This window comes from Rattus rattus, chromosome 9 (genome assembly GCF_011064425.1).
Source record: "Rattus rattus isolate New Zealand chromosome 9, Rrattus_CSIRO_v1, whole genome shotgun sequence".
Lineage (NCBI taxonomy): Eukaryota > Metazoa > Chordata > Mammalia > Rodentia > Muridae > Rattus > Rattus rattus.
The window spans coordinates 49542790-49559698 of record NC_046162.1 but is presented as its reverse complement, the minus strand read 5'-3'; the positions used below and the strand labels follow the sequence as shown (position 1 = coordinate 49559698).

Genomic DNA, 16909 nt, shown 5'->3' with positions numbered 1-16909 from the left:
TCAAGGGAAAGGGGAGGGCAACCAGTTGGCACAGGGACAGTCATTTCCACACAGAACTAAAGAGACAAGCACAGAGTCACTATTGTTAGAAGCTGGATGGGGAAAAGCTGGATGCCTGGGACAGGACTTGGTCTGCTTAAACCCAAGAGGAATCAGAAAATCAAAATCACCTTGAGAAGGCCAGAACCCTCAGGGATGAGGGAGGAGAAAGTGCACGGGGTGGGAGGGAGGAACAATCAGCAACTGAGGTAAAGGGATTGTCCCCTCCCTGCTGGGATACCCCCAGCCCTTCTGTCTGGCAGGAAAGGGGCAGCCTATAACACACAAGAGCACCTCCAGGGCTATTAAGCAGGGGGCTGGAGGTGGCTCACAAAGGCTTGTGCTCCAGAAGATGCCACCTCGTTTTTCTGCCAGGGTGCAGCAGGCTTTGACCTCCTCCTCGAAACAATTAGCTTGTAATTCATGCTTGATTCCTGTCAGATTCTTCTTGATGGCATCCTTGGAGCTGGCACAGATCATTTTGCTCTGAAGAGGTGCACTCTCAGGGGCCCAGAAGTTGAACAGCAGGTTGGTCCTCCTCACTTTCCTTGGCTGTATCCTAGAGAGTGTAGCGCCTGTCAGTCCTTGTCTGGCCGCATCCTGACAAAAGTGGAGTAGGGGTCGCTCACAGTCGGCCCCACATCTGCTACCAAGATCTCCTTGCCTTCCTCCAGGATGATGGTCTCAACCTCACTCAGGCAGAAGAGCACCACCTTCTTTCTTTTCTTCACTTCTTCTGGCCTTGAGGATTTGCACATTTTCATGTCATTGAACACCTTGATGACACCATCAGAGACTGCTACACCAGAGGCCCTGTTTCCAGACGGAAACAGAAAGAGCTACAGAAGAACTGAGCCACTGCAGCTGCTGACTGAACCTTTAAAGTTATTCCCTTTAGGGGTTGGGGATTTAGCTCAGTGGTAGAGCGCTTGCCTAGCAAGCGCAAGGCCCTGGGTTCGGTCCCCAGCTCCGAAAAAAAAAATTATTCCCTTTAGATTTATTTATTTATTTTATTTTGGTGTTTTGCTTGCACGCACATCTGTGTACCACATGTGTGCCTGGTGCCCAAAGGGGTCAGAAGAGGGTGTCAGATCACCTGGAACTGGAGTTACACTTGATTGTGAGCCACCATGTAGATGCCGGGAATTTAACCTAGGTCTTCTGCAACAAGAATTCTTAAACACCGAGTCATCTCTCCAACCCCGAGAACCCTGGTTTGGAGGATGAATAGAAATTCTCTAGTATTCCAGACCTCAGGGACAGGCAAAGGCACCAAGTGTAATCCCAGGCCTCATGAAGCTGAGGCCAAAGTAACAAAATTCAAGGACAGAGTGGCTGACATAGTAAGTTCTAGGCCAGGAGAAGGAGGAAGAGGGAAAGAGGGACAGGAAGGATAAAAAAAGGGAAGAGAGAAAGGAAGAAGAGGATGGAGAGGAAGAGGAGGAGGGGTAGAGACAAGGAAGGAGACAGTTAAGGGAAGATCTGGGTAGGAAGATCAGGGCAGCAAAAAGACAGTGACTCTAGGCAGGAGTAAACCTCAGATCTACAGTCCCAACACTCAGAAGTCTGGGTAGAACAGCAAGTTTGAGGCTAATCTGCTATACATTGAGTTCCATGTCAGCTTCAGGTACAGCAAGACTGTCAAAAGGAAACAAAATGAAAAAAATGTGATGTGTTTTGGAAATTGTAAACTACCCTCCTGGGTTTGTGCATGTGCGTGCGTGCGTGCGTGCGTGCATGTGTATGTGGTGTTTTGGTTTGTGTTTTTGAAGCCCTGGCTGCTCTGGAACTCACTCTGTAGACCAGGCTGGCCCTAGGGTTAAAGACGTGACCCACCATTCCTGGGCATGCTTCTCTTTATTTTTAATTTAATTTTAGTATTTCTTATGTGAATGGGCGTTTTGCCTCCACGTATATCTATGTACCACCTATGTACCTGAGGCCAGTGAAAGCCAGAAAAGGGTGTTGGATTCCCTGGAACTGAAGTTACAGATGGTTGTAGCTTCCATGTGGTTGCTGGGAATTAAACCTGAATCTGGAAGAGCAGTCAGTGCTTTTAACTGCTGAGTCATCTTTCTTGCCCCTCCACTCTCCTCCTCAGGAAAGAGAAGAAACAGGAAAAGCAGTCATGTCAGGATAGTCTGGACTAAAGTGGTGGTGTTACAGATGAAGAAGACCAACATGCAAGAGAGGTCGGAACACCAGCGTTGACAAGACACAATGAAGGTGACTGGTTAGACCAGCGTTGACAAGACACAATGAAGGTGACTGGTTAGCTCGTTGGGAAAAGGAACTTAGAAGGAGGTTCATGCTTGTACATGTTCGTCATATGTACCATTCTGGGGGCAGCTAGAGTTATGGATCTGGTGCTCCAGAGAGGGTTGGGTTGTAAGTAAATGAACTCTCAGGGGAAGTGTTTATAGATGAAAACCACCTCAGAAGCTCGCTACTCTGGTTCAACTCACTAAGGTTCCTCATTCTCCCTCTAGGTGGCACTAGAAGCCTTGCACTTCTCTTGCGCTTTTTCTGAATTGAGCTCTCTCCACATTCTCTGCCAGGGCTCTCTCCCTGGACGTGCTTAGGTCGTGCCCTCTCAGCTGGAGACCCAAAACAGGAGCTGACTCTGAAAAGCTTGTCGCCCACGCGGCCAGCACATGCCTGGAGGCTCAGAGACTTCAGGGAGGGTGATGTGACCGGCGTGAGCACCTGTCCCTTGGGTCCCCTCCAGGAACCAATGTAGAGAAATGTGTGGAGGGGATGGGCCAGTAGACTGTGCACCGCCCAGAAGTGCGTGGAAAGATAGGACGACCAGACACGGTTCTCAGACACACGGGGAGCGGAAGTTATTGGTCCCTTGGGTCATCTCCTTGTGGGAAGCGAGTCGCGGACCCTTTAAGGCTCCATCTCCCTTGCCCTCCCCCGCCTGGGACAGGCTGGGACACCCGGGACCTGACATTTGGCGGAGCCTAACGTGGGAGCTAAAAATAGCCATTCCGGGTTACTTCGGGGCATTGTTTCTGACACACACACACACACACACACACACACACACACACACACACACACACACACACACACACACACACACAGGCTCTGTGTCACCCTGCTGGAGTTACCCCGTACCCTGGCAAGTACACCTAGCCCATACCCTCCTCTTCCACCTCTCAGGGGGACCAGTTGCACTAACTCTTTAAGAAATTTCGAAGTCCAGGATTTTGGGTGGCGGGAAGAGCCTTTTGTTCCAAGGACCCCACTTTGAAATCCCAGAGGCAGGCGGGAACCTTAGGGGCGTGTCTCCCCAGCTGGCATTAATGTTAGGGTTGGGGGTGTGGCCTTTTGGGGTGTGCGGGCTCCCGGCCAATGGGTGTTGTGAAGGGCGTGGCCCATGGCGGGGGCGGGAGTGAGGAGGTGGCTTCAGCTCTCCGCATCTTTCCCCCTCAAGCCGGTCTCATTAGATCCCGGAGAGCCTTGGTGCTCTCCGGTTCCTTGGGTTGTGGCAGTGAGTCCCACCAGACCCGCCCTTTGCACACCACTTCCGAAGGCCGGGGTCTCCTGCCCGCCAGGCCGGGACACTATACCCTATTCATTTTTTTATTGCAGTGCCTGAGTCTTCTTTTAAAACAAGATGCCGTCGGGTTTCCAGCAGATCGGCTCTGAAGTAAGGTTCAGCATTCTGGGGCGAATTGGGGAATCTGGTTCAGATTTTGGGGGCTGGGTTTCGGGTTGGGGTCAGCTCGGGGGCGGTTCTTGCGCAGGCGCAGGGGTTGGAGATGGGGGGCTGGCTATTTATATTCAGCCTAGACAACCCGTGACTGTCAAATTCCAATCCCGCCAAGAGACAGAGTGGGTCCGAGAGACTCTACATGCCCAGGCTGAGAGACTAGATTCTGAGGAATCCAGAACTTGTTTCCTACTCTCCTGTGCGCTGCATCGGGTGATACTCTGCCCAGGACTCTATTTGAGAAGGCAGATCCGGAGACTCACCTTCCCGGAGCTGTTCGGATTTACAGTGTTTCTAGGACCAGAGCACTTCGGGGGCCCCACCCCCACTTCTGGCAGTCCTCCAGGAGGCTGAACTTTCTCTTGGCCTTGCGGTGGGTGGAGGGGCAGAGGGGAGTGTCAGCCTCCCCCCCCCCACCAGCTCAGGTTTCTGCTTGGAGACAGACTGTGCCGCCAGCAGCAGCCACCACTGCCACCGCCCCTCACACCACTCACTACCATCCCTCCTCTTCCACTGGACATGGCTCTCTCTCCCTGCTAAAATCCCCTGTCACATCCCAGAGTACTTGGTCCCATTTTAGGAGCTGAGGGGAGGATAGGCCTAGACCTAAAAGCTACCCCAAAGCAATGACCCAGATGCCCTTTCTGGAATAGCCCTTCTTGGGCCTGTTGAGGGCCTGCTGGAGCAAGCTGAGAGAACTTCCAGAGGGAAGAGATGAGGACTAGAGCTGATGTTAACACCACACTTATAAAAATAGGCACTGTCTTGGATACTGTTATAGTTGAATTTGATTTTTCCAAGAGTTTTCACAGACTGACAGGTAGCTAAGGGAGACAATATCACCTGACAGAAGAGGAAATCCAGGTTCAGTTTAGAGTAGGGAAGTGACTTACCCAAGGTCACACAAATCTGAGTCTGTCTCAAGGTCACAGGGGTATTTTGAGGTCTAGATCCTCAAACTCTTGCCTGTAGTGTAGACACAGACATCAGTTTTCTCCTACGTGCCCAGGTTCCTGTGGAGTTCTGTTTACAGTGAGAGCTTTGTACAATTCCTAATATGGCCCACTTTCTCTCACCCAGTATGTTGGATGGAGCCCAGCATCTTCCTGCTCCAGCTGGGCCTGGGCCCCTGAAGGAAGTCAAACATGACTCTGTGTGACATACCTCCCCTTTGTTTCTGTCTGCCCAGGATGGGGAACCCCCTCAGCAACGAGTGACTGGGACACTGGTCCTTGCTGTATTCTCAGCTGTGCTTGGCTCCCTTCAGTTTGGCTATAACATTGGAGTCATCAACGCCCCACAGAAAGTGAGTGACCCACGGCTGTCAGGGTGGGAACACATCAGGTGGTGGGAAGAAAAAGGTCTCTACAAGTCACTCTTATGTCCCCCCCTCCCCAGGTGATTGAACAGAGCTACAATGCAACTTGGCTGGGTAGGCAGGGTCCTGGGGGACCGGACTCCATCCCACAAGGCACCCTCACTACCCTTTGGGCTCTCTCCGTGGCCATCTTCTCTGTGGGTGGCATGATTTCCTCCTTTCTCATTGGCATCATTTCTCAATGGTTGGGAAGGTATGGAGCTGGAGGGCAGAGGCGGGGAGGAGTAGGAAGGAGGGCCATAGCATGGGTGTCGTGACCAGCCCTCCTCTCTGTGTGCCTGCCAGGAAAAGGGCTATGCTGGCCAACAATGTCTTGGCCGTGCTGGGGGGCACCCTCATGGGCCTAGCCAATGCCGCAGCCTCCTATGAGATACTCATTCTCGGACGGTTCCTCATTGGCGCCTACTCAGGTACCCACAGGTGCTATGGCTCCACTCTGTGCCTCTGCTCTCCTTAATCATGTATGGGCTTCTATGTGGGAATATGCAGCTATCCTTGGCTTTTTTCTTCTTCCTTCTGCCCAGGGCTAACATCAGGGTTGGTGCCTATGTATGTGGGAGAAATCGCCCCCACTCATCTTCGGGGTGCCTTGGGAACACTCAACCAATTGGCCATCGTCATTGGCATTCTGGTTGCCCAGGTAAATAGGCCTGGCTTTGTGGGGAGCTAGGAGTAGAAGTTGGAGTGGACGCCTGTATTTGGGCAGGAGGGAGATCAAAGTCACTCTACCTCTTTCCTGTCTTTTCCTACAGGTGTTGGGTTTGGAGTCTATGCTGGGCACAGCTACCCTGTGGCCATTGCTTCTGGCTATCACAGTACTTCCTGCTCTCCTGCAGCTGCTTCTGTTGCCCTTCTGTCCTGAGAGCCCCCGATACCTCTACATCATCCGGAACCTGGAGGGGCCTGCCCGAAAGAGTGAGCTCTCACCTTGCATCTAGCCCAGGCCCATACGTCCATCCCATCTTGCTAGTAAGTAGGTCTCCTCTCAGGTTCCATAAAGCCTGATATTCCCCACCCCCAGGTCTAAAGCGCCTGACAGGCTGGGCTGATGTGTCTGATGCACTGGCTGAGCTGAAGGATGAGAAACGGAAGTTGGAAAGAGAGCGTCCCCTGTCCTTGCTGCAGCTCCTGGGCAGCCGCACCCACCGGCAGCCTCTGATTATTGCAGTGGTGCTGCAGCTGAGCCAGCAGCTCTCAGGCATCAATGCTGTACGTATGGAGACCCAGGCAGAGCCAGGTCAGGTACCAGTTTGGGGAAAGGGAGAAGGAACAAGCCACCTTCTCTATTAGCACTCAGGCTCTGCCCAGTTTGGTGTGATTGAAATAAAGGACCAGACATTTCTAGCTCTGCCTCTCCTGCCCCTTTACTTCTAGGTTTTCTACTATTCAACCAGCATCTTCGAGTTAGCTGGGGTGGGACAGCCAGCCTACGCCACCATAGGAGCTGGTGTGGTCAATACCGTCTTCACGTTGGTCTCGGTAACTGCTTGCCTGTATAACAGCCACACCTTGGTTTTGTAGCCCTGGGTGCCCTGGGGTCCTACCTTGTTTGTTGCCAACTGACCACTGCTCCCCTCCCCACTCTCCCCATAGGTGCTCTTAGTAGAGCGAGCTGGCCGACGGACACTCCATCTCCTGGGCCTGGCAGGCATGTGTGGCTGTGCCATCTTGATGACCGTGGCTCTGCTGCTGCTGGTGAGGCCTTGGGACTTTGAGAACACAGCAGTCTTACCCATGGGGATAACCTCAAGAGGCTCTATGACTGACTGTGCCAGGATCATGGGTGCTACAGTCTACAGTCTGTGTTTCCAAGGTGCTCTGGGGACATAGGAACCTAGCGTAATAGTTCCTATGAAACCTCACAAGCATGATTCACAGAAACACAGCTTCAGAGCCAAGGAAACAAGAAACCAGAATATTCTACCTTGAAACCTTCTGAGGTAGCCAACAAAATGGCAGCTCTCAGAGACGCTCCAGGGCAGCTCAACACTTGGGAGGCTGAGGTGGAGGCCTTAAAAGTTCAAGGCCAACCTAGGCAACATGTGGCACCTGTCTAAAAGGGCAGTGGCCAGGGATGCTCCAGGCCTGCTTTAGCCTAGAGTAGCAGCTTCTACACGATAAACCCTGGGCCAAAGGCAAGGGAAATCTAGAGAGGCCGGACCCAAATTTTCTGCTATTCCTTCCTGGTTTCTAGGAGCGGGTTCCATCCATGAGTTATGTGTCCATCCTGGCCATATTTGGCTTTGTGGCCTTCTTTGAGATTGGTCCTGGCCCCATCCCCTGGTTCATTGTGGCCGAGCTCTTCAGCCAGGGCCCCCGCCCAGCAGCCATGGCTGTAGCTGGTTTCTCCAACTGGACCTGTAACTTCATCGTTGGCATGGGTTTCCAGTATGTTGCGGTAGGTTCCCTACCCTTTGCTGGGTTTCCCACACCAGTGGCCAGGGGAGAGGCAAGGCACCCTAGTCCCCTCACTGTCCGGTCAGGGACTCCCTGCCTTGCAGGTGGTCCCTGGAAGCTAAGTCTGGTGAGGCTACTTCACCAGGATCAAAGGAAAGAGGCAGAAATAGATGGGTGGAAACCGGTGGTCCAGCAGCTTAGATGCCTTCTAAAAAATAAACCAGTGGTATAATTTAAACTTTCTACTAATGCTATAAATGGTTTAGGAATCTACCCCAGGTGTACACTCTTAGGAGAGCAAAGGATAAAAAGCTAAAGGAGATTGTCAATGTAAGCTTCCATTTCCGGTCATCCCCACTGCCTCCGCCTAAGGAGCCACACCTGTTCTTTACGCAGCCCCCGTTCCCTTAGTCTTTGGTGCCTGGCTTCCCACCCCTCTGTCAACATTTCTTTCTCCAACTGTCCCAGGATGCTATGGGTCCCTACGTCTTCCTTCTATTTGCCGTCCTCCTGCTTGGCTTCTTCATCTTCACCTTCCTAAGAGTGCCTGAAACCAGAGGCCGGACATTTGACCAGATCTCGGCCACCTTCCGACGGACACCTTCCCTCTTAGAGCAGGAGGTGAAACCCAGTACAGAACTTGAATACTTAGGGCCAGATGAGAATGACTGAGGGGCAAAATGGTGGGAGAGCCGCCCTCCCCACCAGCCTCCTCCTTTCCTCGCAGCACTTTAGCCCTCTCTTCCCTTCCCTCCAGGATGAAGGAAACAGCAGCCTGGGGAACTGGGAAGCTGAAGGGAGGGGCGGGTCACATACCCCTCATTCCCTCTGTGTGATTCTTTTGGATTATTTATGTGTTGTGGCTAGGCTGTGGCCACCTAGATGGGCTTTTCTCCCGTCCTGCCTTCCTCTTACCCCTATCCAGAGACTCAGCTCTAGAATACTTCTGTTCCCTTTAAGAGAAGGGGTCTGCTGGAGGGTGGAGCTGCCCTGAGTTCAGGGGGATGAGCAGCAGGGGGGGCTGTGAGTGCTTTCCTACTATGACTCCTCCCACAAACTGGCGCTTTCACTGAACTCTTGCCACATAGACTCTGGGTGAAGGGGGTTGTCTTGACCCCTCCAGGGCAAAGGATACACCCTCCCAAAATCTAGCCTTGCCTCGCTGCTGTAGGCTCCACCCTCCAGGGCAAAGGAACACAACAGTACATCCCTGGCAGGGCAAGGATGGTAGAGCACATCAGTCTCCATTTGGGACCCTGGCCTGTTCCCCAGGGCTGCCAAGTGTGGGTACCAACACTTTCTTGTTCCCCTCCAGGAAGGGTGCTAAACCCGAAAGCTTCTGACCAACTAAGGCAGGAGGGGATTTGAAAGGCTGCCTATAAACACTGGTTGGGAGGGAGTCTTTGGTATTTTTGTATGTACGATAGGGAGCAGAAACCTGGGGGCTGGTGTATTAAATATGTATATAGAGATTCATCCATAAAGTCACTGTATGGAGACAAGTGTCCTGATGTGGAGGAACTGGAGTGTGTGCTAAGACAGAAAATGCCTCACCTCTTCCAGAGAGCAGATCCCTCTAGATTCTGTCACTTATTCACATTAACTTTCATAACTTTCATTTCCCTCCTCCAAAAACTAGGGTCTCACTATAGAGTCCAGGCTGGCTTTGAACTTGCAAACTTCCTGCCTCAACCATCCAGAGCACTTGTTTACAGGCCTGAACCCGAATGCCCCACTTTCCGCCCCCCACTTTGGAGCTGGGGACCGAACCCAGGGCCTTGCACTTGCTAGGCAAGCGCTCTACCGCTGAGCTAAATCCCAACCCCGCCCCACTTCTTAAAACCATCTGTTTTCTTGAGATAGAATATGTGGCCCAGGATGACTTAGAGTTAGGAATCCTACGGTCTCAGCTTCCTGAGTGCTGGGTCATCTGGCTTCCTACCTTGATTTTTATCTATGCTTAAACGACAGTAAATGGTTGTAAACTATATTCACAAGTGCCCAGACACTGCCAAGACCTCACCCTCAGTTATGGATCCAGTTGTTCTTGGTGACAAGAGTTCTTATCACCACTAAGGAAGCAAGCAAGGAAGCCCCACCCACCAGTGAGTCTTCGTTCTCAAACAGAAGAGCCAGAGACCAGGACAACAAGAAAGCCTGCTTTTGTTTTTACTGGAGGCTCAGGTGGCACATGACAGTTCATAAAATGGCTTCAGAGGTGATGGGGGGAGGTCGAAGGGAAACAAAAAATAAATGGGTGGGGAAGAAAAACAATCAGGAGGAGGTATGAGCTGGCTGGTTCCTTCTCAGCCTGACTTAGGGGAGGGAGGTGATGCCTCTGAACAATAAGGATGGATCCCTTCCTTCAACCCATGCTAGGGGAGAGGGGAAAAAAAGAGAAAAAAGCCAAAGGCTGTTGCTTTGGCCCTCCTGAGTCTCAAGGGAAAAGCTGATGTTTTGATGTCATGAATTATGGGAAAGGGGGGAGGGGGATGCTGGGTAGAGTCAGTTGGAAACTGGCAGATACCTAAGAAAGAAAGAGAGACCAATCTTAAAGGGTAACTTAGCAGAATCCAATCCTGGCCTTCTTGGTCACCTACCCTGAGAAGCAGCACTCACCAGATGGTAGCTCTGGGTGTCCTCTGAGTTGGAATCACTCCAGTATGGTGGTGGGGGGGTCCCCACTGTTGATAGGTGCTGAGGTCTAAGGAACAATGGTAAATTAAGACTTACTTGTTTACAACCTTTTCTTAACATTCCTCTTCTCATCCCTTCCAACCAGTTCCCACACACACTTCCCACTCCAAAGCTGGCGATAAGGATGGGGCATGGCAACCTGGGCTTGCTTGTCTGTGCAGGATGTCCTGGTAGTAATGTCTGTCAGGGGTTGGCCAGGCAGGATACCAGAGAGATGGGGACAAGGAAAGCAGCAGAGGTGCAAAAGGAAGAAGTCGAAGTAAAGGAAAAGGGCAGTATAGCTGATATTTTTCACACCGAGACTCTCACCTCCGCAGCTATAGGCTGCCGGGGGCCAGGGGGCTGCTGCCGACGCCTCTGGAAGTAGGGACGGTTTCGTGGACGCTGGGGCTCAGGCCGGGAGCCATCAGTGGGGCCTTGGCTGGGCTTGGTCTCTCCATCCCCACCTTCTGTGGTAGGCTGTTGGGGTGGCCTGGGGCGGAAAGGCCTATAAAGAATCAAACTGACAGATCAGGAAACTGGGCAGAGTCCCCAGGATCCCCTGTTTTGTCTTCATCTGCTCCAGGCTCTAGAATTTGTCATTTCACACAGGCCTAACACTGGACTCTGAAGGGGAAGACAAAACAGCCTTACCTTCGGTACCTGGGCCGGAATCTGGGTGGGGGTACCCGTTCATCTCCCTGCTGTTGGTCACCCTCCAATGGGGTTGTCTCCTTGGGTTCTACCCCATCGGAGCCCTGGAAACATACAAAGGCCTAGGTAGGCTGTGGAGCTCCCAGTGTCCTTGGCACTTCCTGGATCTTAGCTCTACTTCCTGTGAGGATATTCTCTGGTCTCTGCCCTCACAACTCCCCCCCCCCCCCGCCAGTTTTTTCCATAATGTGGAGAACTAGCTCTCTGGCTGCAACTCTTGTCTCACCTCTATGGGCTGTTGCTGGTTGGGGGGCCGAGGGCCTCGCACAAACCGCCTTCGATAGAAGAAGGGAGGTGGGCGCCGTCGTCTAGGTCGCTGCCCCGAGTCCTCTGCCCGTTCCCCTTCGCTGCCAGGTTCTGTCCCACCTGAGGGAGCCTCTGCCACCATGGGTGGTGGGGCAGCCGGGCGAGGCCGAGGAATGAATCTACGGAACCTACGTCGATTGGGGGCATAGCGGCTGCCCTTCACTGGCACCCCCCCAGGCCCAGTTACATTAGCAGCTTCTGCACCCTGGGGAGGTAGAGAAGGAACAATCAGAATTTGCCCTGACAACACACACAGCACTTACAAACCTGCCAGATCACTGGTGTCCCCCTTCTTCAGGCCCAAGTCCTCTACCCTATTACTCCTCAAAACCACTCCTCCTTTCCCCTCCCCCGAGGGGCAGCAGAAGGAGTTTGTACCCATCTGAGAAGAAACAACTTGTCCTTAGAAATAACTGCCACATTCCCCCCAGAGTGTAAAGACAGGACAGGATGAGATAGAGAGAGCCACTGTCCCTCCTTCATTCCAGAGGACTGACTGAGGGTCCTGTTAGGGCTGGGGTCCCGTGTAGAAAACAGACATGGAAGTGCTTGGTGAACTAAAGAGAAGAAACCCACATGTTACTGGCTGGTGACAGGGATGGGTTCGTTAGGACATGTTCCAGAGCAGCTCTAGCATTCAGCGACATCAGGTGAGAGAGTGCAAGCCCCATTTCCACCACAGCCAGAGGCAGAGCTGGTCCCAGGAGGGCCAAAGCCTCTGCCCACCACCTCCAGGCCACCCTCCCACAGTGCTGGCCAACTCCACCCCACAGCAGCTCCCAAACCTTCTCTCCTTCCACGACATCAAACTCCACAGTCTCCCCATCTCCAACACTTCGCAGAAACTTCCTGGGGTTGTTTCTTTTAATAGCTGTCTGGTTGAGGGAAAAGTCATGAGAAAGGTGAGGGCAGCAAAGCCAGGATCCCTCGAACCAGCTTCAGCCTCCACCCAACTCCATTCTTGGTGACATTTTATTGGAGTCTAGGGCTGGAAGGCAGAGCAAGAAAGTGGTCAAAGTAGTGAGGGGAAGGGGAGGGCCTGGAGCACAGCTCCACAGTGCCACAATAAAATATTAGTAGGGGAAAGTCATGAGCTAGAGGTCTGAGGGAGCTGCTATCCCCCAAGATGTCCTCCCTTCCCCTTGTACCCGTCAAGGACTTCAAAACATGGAGGCAGTAGGAACTCAAGAGCAAAACAAAGGCTGAACCATCTGAAGTTGTAAAGTGGGTAAAACATACTGTGCTTCTTACCTCAATCCCACTGAGCACCTCCACCACAGCAGTGGTTCTCAAACTAGCCAGCATCAGAATCACCTGGGAGCATGTTAAAACAGAGTGCCCGGGCCCCAGCCCCAAGTCTGATTAATTCAGTGGCTTGGGGCGGGGCCGGAGAACTCAGGTGATGCTGCTGCTGGTCCACAGAACACACTGAGACTCACTGCACCCAAGTGTCTCTGGCCTTTCCCTCAGAAAATTGCCTGATTCCTTCCTGTGGTATTAACAGGTCCCAGGAGGTGGTGAGCATGCCATGCCCTGGGGGCAACACACAACTCTGACAGCTGTTTAACAGCTCAATGAAAGTTGGGCTAATGTGGTTCATACAGGCACCTGAGGCAGATGGGAGGCCAGCTACAGTCAGGCTGTTGTGAAGAGCCAGAGAAATATTGTGTGCAGCTAGGGGTTATGGCAAAGGCTTCCAAAGGGAGGGCAGGTGCCTCCCCTCAGAAAGCCAACCTAGCTCTTACCTGGTGAACAAAGACATCCTCCTTGGTGTCATTCCTGCAGAACAGGATGGGTTGTTAAGGGGGTGATGGGTAAGGCACTCAGTTCCACTGAGGCCTCCCTAGGTGCCCATTCCCAAGATGGGCCCAGCTTCTTCACTGTTCCAGTTCCTGGGGATATGATGGGACCCTGGGAGCAAGAAGAGCAAGCCACCAGGGCCCCAAAAGCTGGTGCAAAGAGAAGCATGCTGTAAATCCACTAAGAACCTTGGACTTCATAGGGAAACGTGGGAGGAGGCAGCAGAGGCACCTTGAAGGAGCCAGGACAGCCTCACCTTTTACCCCAGAGGCACCTCAGAACCTGCCGGTGCCAGGTCTAACTCCCTGGCCAATATCTCCTTCTCCTTTCAACCCCTGTTGGGGTTGGAAAATTCCACAGGCTCCTTCCTTCTATGCTCAAAGAGGGAGAAAGCAGGGCCAGAGCCAGGGGTGCACAGCTGTGAGAGAACATAGGACATTCTCCAAACAGCCACAAAGCCTTTAGCCACCCCTCAGCCTGGAGAGCCACAAGCTCTCCACACAAGCTGAACAAGGGTGAAAGGACATACTCTCAGTCCTGGTCACCACTTTGCCTATGTCTCTGGTTTAGTCCTAGGACAGGGCACAGGACTCTTTGCAGGAAGCTGCCTTCCCCAGAACAAATGTTCTAGTTTTCAAGTACTGGAATCTGCACAAAGGTCAGCCTGTAAAGAGGGAACTGAGGCTCCCAGGAGAGCATGGCTGGGCAGGGGGCCTGAGCTGGGGAAGGCCAGAGTCAGGACCTGGCTCTACTAGGTCAGAATAAGGCCACAGCCTCTCCCAGAGCTTGGAAGGGGTGGGGCTGCAACTGAAGCAAAGCACCACTCTCTGGCGGGCAAGCACTTTCCTTTCCTGCACATCAGCTTCCTTTGGGGAGAGGGGTGCATGGTTCAAATGAACCACAGCTCTTTAAGGGATAGAAGTTGTGAACCGGTGCCAGGAGTGTTGCCCTTCACCCGGAAATCAGTGAGGACTCCAACCAGGAGCCCCGAACATTCTACCCCAAAGGCACACAGCATGCTAAAAATAATGCAGCAACTCCAGAAGGTGAGAGAGGAGCTGGGAAGGTCAGGGTCAGGTTTGCCAAGTTCCTGGGTCATTAATCCTCTACTGCCCTTGAAGATGTGGGTGCAGCGTCTTCTTGCCAGTAAGCACACATTGGTGCTGTGGTTAAAGACTTTCAACCAGCCTCAGCTGGACATCACAACCATGTGCCTTGGCAGGGGTAGAGATGAAATAAGGTGTCCAATCCCACAGGTCTGTCAGTTCGGAAAAGACACCCTTTCCTCCCCCTCCCTGGGTTCCTCGGATACCTGTTGATGAATCCGTAACCATTCCGGACGTTGAACCATTTGACAGTGCCCAGGACTTGGATTGCTGCCAGGCAGAGATGCAGTGGGGATAGTAAGATGGGGGAAGAGACGGGGTTGGGCTGAGTTTTGAGAGAAAACTAAGCTAAAGTCTAACCTGCCGCCCTAACAAGCTGCGAGTCAACCAGATTTCACTGAAGTGTAAAGTACTCTTACTCCAGTTCTAAGTGAAGAACTCACACAGGGATTTCAGGCTCTCAAACCCACGTTCCTCACATCTTACGAAGTTCAGGTCTTTCACCTAGAACCGGGTACTCACCTGGTCCACCCTCAGGGTTCAAAGCTCAACACCATTCTAGCCCTCCTAAATTTAAGGGTCCCCATTCACCTGCTTCTCAAGCTCAGAGGTTTACCTAACAAGAACCGGAGTCAACTACACCAAGTATCCCGCAAACAGGGGTGTGGCCAGACCCTGAGGTTTTATTTTCCTACCCAAAGCCTTAGCTGAACCTGCCTGCCCGGCCCTCCGGCTCATGAAGGTGCGGCAATTTTTCCCTCCAGCGGAATCCACTAATAGTTTGTTCGGCAGCTCCCGGACCAGTTAGTCCTTTGGGCCAGGCCTACCTTCGGCTTTCCAAACCCTGCTGCCCCTCCCCCAGCCCGCCGACCCTCAGAGCCGCCCTAGCGCGTGCCCCCCCCCTCACCCAGCACCGGCTTGTCCGCCTGACTCCGGGCCGGGGGCGCGGGAGTCCCCGAGGCCGCCGTCGCCTGGTTGCCAGGGGTGCGAGGGCCGGGCGCTGAGGGGGTCCCAGCAGCGGGGCCAGAGGCGGCTCCGCCCCCGCCGCCCGCCCCGCCGCCTGCTTTCTGCGGCTCTCCCGCGGGCACCGGTACCACCACCGCTACCACCCCTGCCGCCGTCGCGGGCACCGTCGCCGCGGGGGCCGCTGTCGCCACCACTGCCGCCTCCGCCTCGCTCATCCCGCCGGGTCCAGTACCGGCCCCCGCCGCCACCGCCTCCTCCGCCGCTGCCACCACCACCACCCCGGCCCCTCCCCCCGGCTCGCGGACCGGCCACCCCGCTCGGTCCTCGCGCCCCGAGCCTCGCCCGCACGCCTGCCGCGGGCCCCGGGCCGAGGCCAATCGCAGTGGGCTGAAGCTGCGCGCTCAGGTCCCTCCTCCCGGCCGCCGGCCAATCGTAGCCGCGCAGCCCCCAAAGCCCGCACGCCAGCCCCGCCTCCTAGACTGCGCTCTGAAGCTACGGCCCCCTCCCGCAACTCTGTAAGTACACCTGGGCCCCGCCTCTCCACCGTCACGTGATGCGCTCGCTTCAGCCCATTGGCTAATGACTCATTTCCCCTCCCCCCTCCACCCCTTTTCACCGGCCGCGGGAAATCAAACCGGCTGGTGGCGCCCCAACGGCCACCTGGCTTCTGCGCGCAAGGCGGGGCCCGGGCGAGCCTCCGAGGTTGCCCCTGACGACCCGGGTGGGGGTAGCGGCCAGCAGCCGCGGTTCTGCAGCCAGGGGGGCGGCTGACCTCCACTCTTCAGAGGGTCGGTGCCCGGACTCTACTCTCCACCCCCTACCGCCCTGGGTACCTTCCCGCACGGAACGTCCACGCATACTCCAGGGCAGGCACAGTGGCTATCACAAATAGAAGGCCCTTGTTTTTTTTATGTTTTTAGGGTTTTTGAAACAAGGTCTCTGTAACGCAGCCTGGCCTTGAGTTCCTGATCCTTTTGCTTTCGCCTCCCCAGTGCATCCTTGCTGAGTTGGAAGTCAGCTTGGGTCCTATAGCTAGTTCCAGGACATTTTGGGCTACAATGAGAGACAATGTCTCAAGAAATGAGAAAAGAAAAAAGAAAAGAAAAGTAACAAGGTTTACAGATTTAGAACAAAGCACAGCTCTTTACTTAGTTTGAATAAAATATCCATACATGTAGCCAATACCCTAACATACCTTTTTAGGTTGTGTATGGTAGATAGCACCTGTAATTCCAGCACAATGAAAGCCAAGGCAGGAAGACTTTTTGAGACCAGGCAGAGCTCATATGTTAAAAACAAGCAAACCAAAGGACGTTATTTTTGCTCCAGAAAAGTTCTCTTAAGCCTCCTCTGGGTAACCTGACCTCCTGACCCTCTTGCCGCAGTTCTGGTGTCTCCCACCGAGTACTTTCAGATTTTCTTCGGGACCACTGGCTCACCGCCCTTGTACATGCAATTTGCTTAAAACTTGCTCTTTGCGTCTCAAAAGTGTGTGTCTCTTCAAGTGTCGACTATCCTATCTTATCATGACTTTTTTCTTAATATGAAATGGTTTTGAACGTTTATTCCTTTAATGTTCTGAACACATATTAGGCAGAAAACACCGCAGCAGTAAAACTTCTGTAGTAATCTTGGCATCTGGAACAACGCACCACTTATGAGAATAAGTGTTTGTTCCCAATCTGCAGATGGCTCTAAGTAACTCTTTCCGAGTGCCGTCTCCGCCACATGAGAGTACATGGGTGACACTATACAGAGTTCATTTTTATCTGGTACAGCACCCCCTGGGAGTAGCACGAGTGCGCC

At 53.3% G+C, this 16909-nt stretch overlaps 3 protein-coding genes across 4 annotated transcripts; 1 reads left to right on the top strand and 2 right to left on the bottom strand.

Moving 5' to 3' along the window:
* Window positions 1-845, bottom strand: LOC116910307 (cofilin-1-like). Its single transcript, XM_032914172.1, is given in 3 exon segments — window positions 1-75; window positions 394-590; window positions 593-845. Coding segments are annotated over 3 exon segments (483 nt in total). The 5' UTR covers window positions 804-845.
* Window positions 846-3465: 2620 nt separating this feature from the next.
* Window positions 3466-9101, top strand: Slc2a4 (solute carrier family 2 member 4). 2 transcript variants are annotated; one of them, XM_032912933.1, is made up of 11 exons: window positions 3466-3697; window positions 4950-5066; window positions 5159-5331; window positions 5424-5548; window positions 5663-5778; window positions 5891-6053; window positions 6160-6347; window positions 6513-6617; window positions 6732-6833; window positions 7333-7536; window positions 8004-9101. In XM_032912933.1, exons 1-11 carry the CDS (start codon window positions 3665-3667, stop codon window positions 8205-8207), a joined length of 1530 nt encoding a protein of 509 aa, XP_032768824.1. In that variant the 5' UTR covers window positions 3466-3664; the 3' UTR covers window positions 8208-9101. The 2 variants fall into 2 exon arrangements, with proteins under 2 accessions (XP_032768824.1, XP_032768823.1); XM_032912932.1 differs by lacking the exon at window positions 8004-9101 and having other exon boundaries at window positions 7333-7822.
* Window positions 9102-9682: 581 nt separating this feature from the next.
* On the bottom strand, window positions 9683-15556 carry Ybx2 (Y-box binding protein 2). Its single transcript, XM_032912934.1, has 9 exons — window positions 15045-15556; window positions 14344-14407; window positions 12977-13010; window positions 12017-12106; window positions 11152-11436; window positions 10866-10969; window positions 10542-10719; window positions 10155-10239; window positions 9683-10062 (listed from the first exon to the last, which is right to left on the bottom strand). The coding sequence occupies exons 1-8, from the start codon at window positions 15316-15318 to the stop codon at window positions 10189-10191; spliced, it is 1080 nt and encodes a 359-aa protein (XP_032768825.1). The 5' UTR covers window positions 15319-15556; the 3' UTR covers window positions 9683-10062; window positions 10155-10188.
* Between the last annotated feature and the right edge of the window lie 1353 nt (window positions 15557-16909).

Excerpts from the sequence above, each read along its gene's own strand:
- Slc2a4 (XM_032912932.1), top strand. The coding sequence starts at position 3,665 with ATGCCGTCGGGTTTCCAGCAGATCGGCTCTGAA. Across the intron at positions 5,067-5,158 it reads TCATCAACGCCCCACAGAAA|GTGATTGAACAGAGCTACAA; the intron begins GTGAGTGACCCA and ends CCCCCTCCCCAG. Across the intron at positions 6,054-6,159 it reads GGAGGGGCCTGCCCGAAAGA|GTCTAAAGCGCCTGACAGGC; the intron begins GTGAGCTCTCAC and ends CCCCACCCCCAG.
- Ybx2 (XM_032912934.1), bottom strand. The coding sequence starts at position 15,318 with ATGAGCGAGGCGGAGGCGGCAGTGGTGGCGACAGCGGCCCCCGCGGCG. Across the intron at positions 14,408-15,044 it reads GGCGGACAAGCCGGTGCTGG|CAATCCAAGTCCTGGGCACT; the intron begins GTGAGGGGGGGG and ends TCTGCCTGGCAG. Across the intron at positions 13,011-14,343 it reads GGTTACGGATTCATCAACAG|GAATGACACCAAGGAGGATG; the intron begins GTATCCGAGGAA and ends CCTGTTCTGCAG.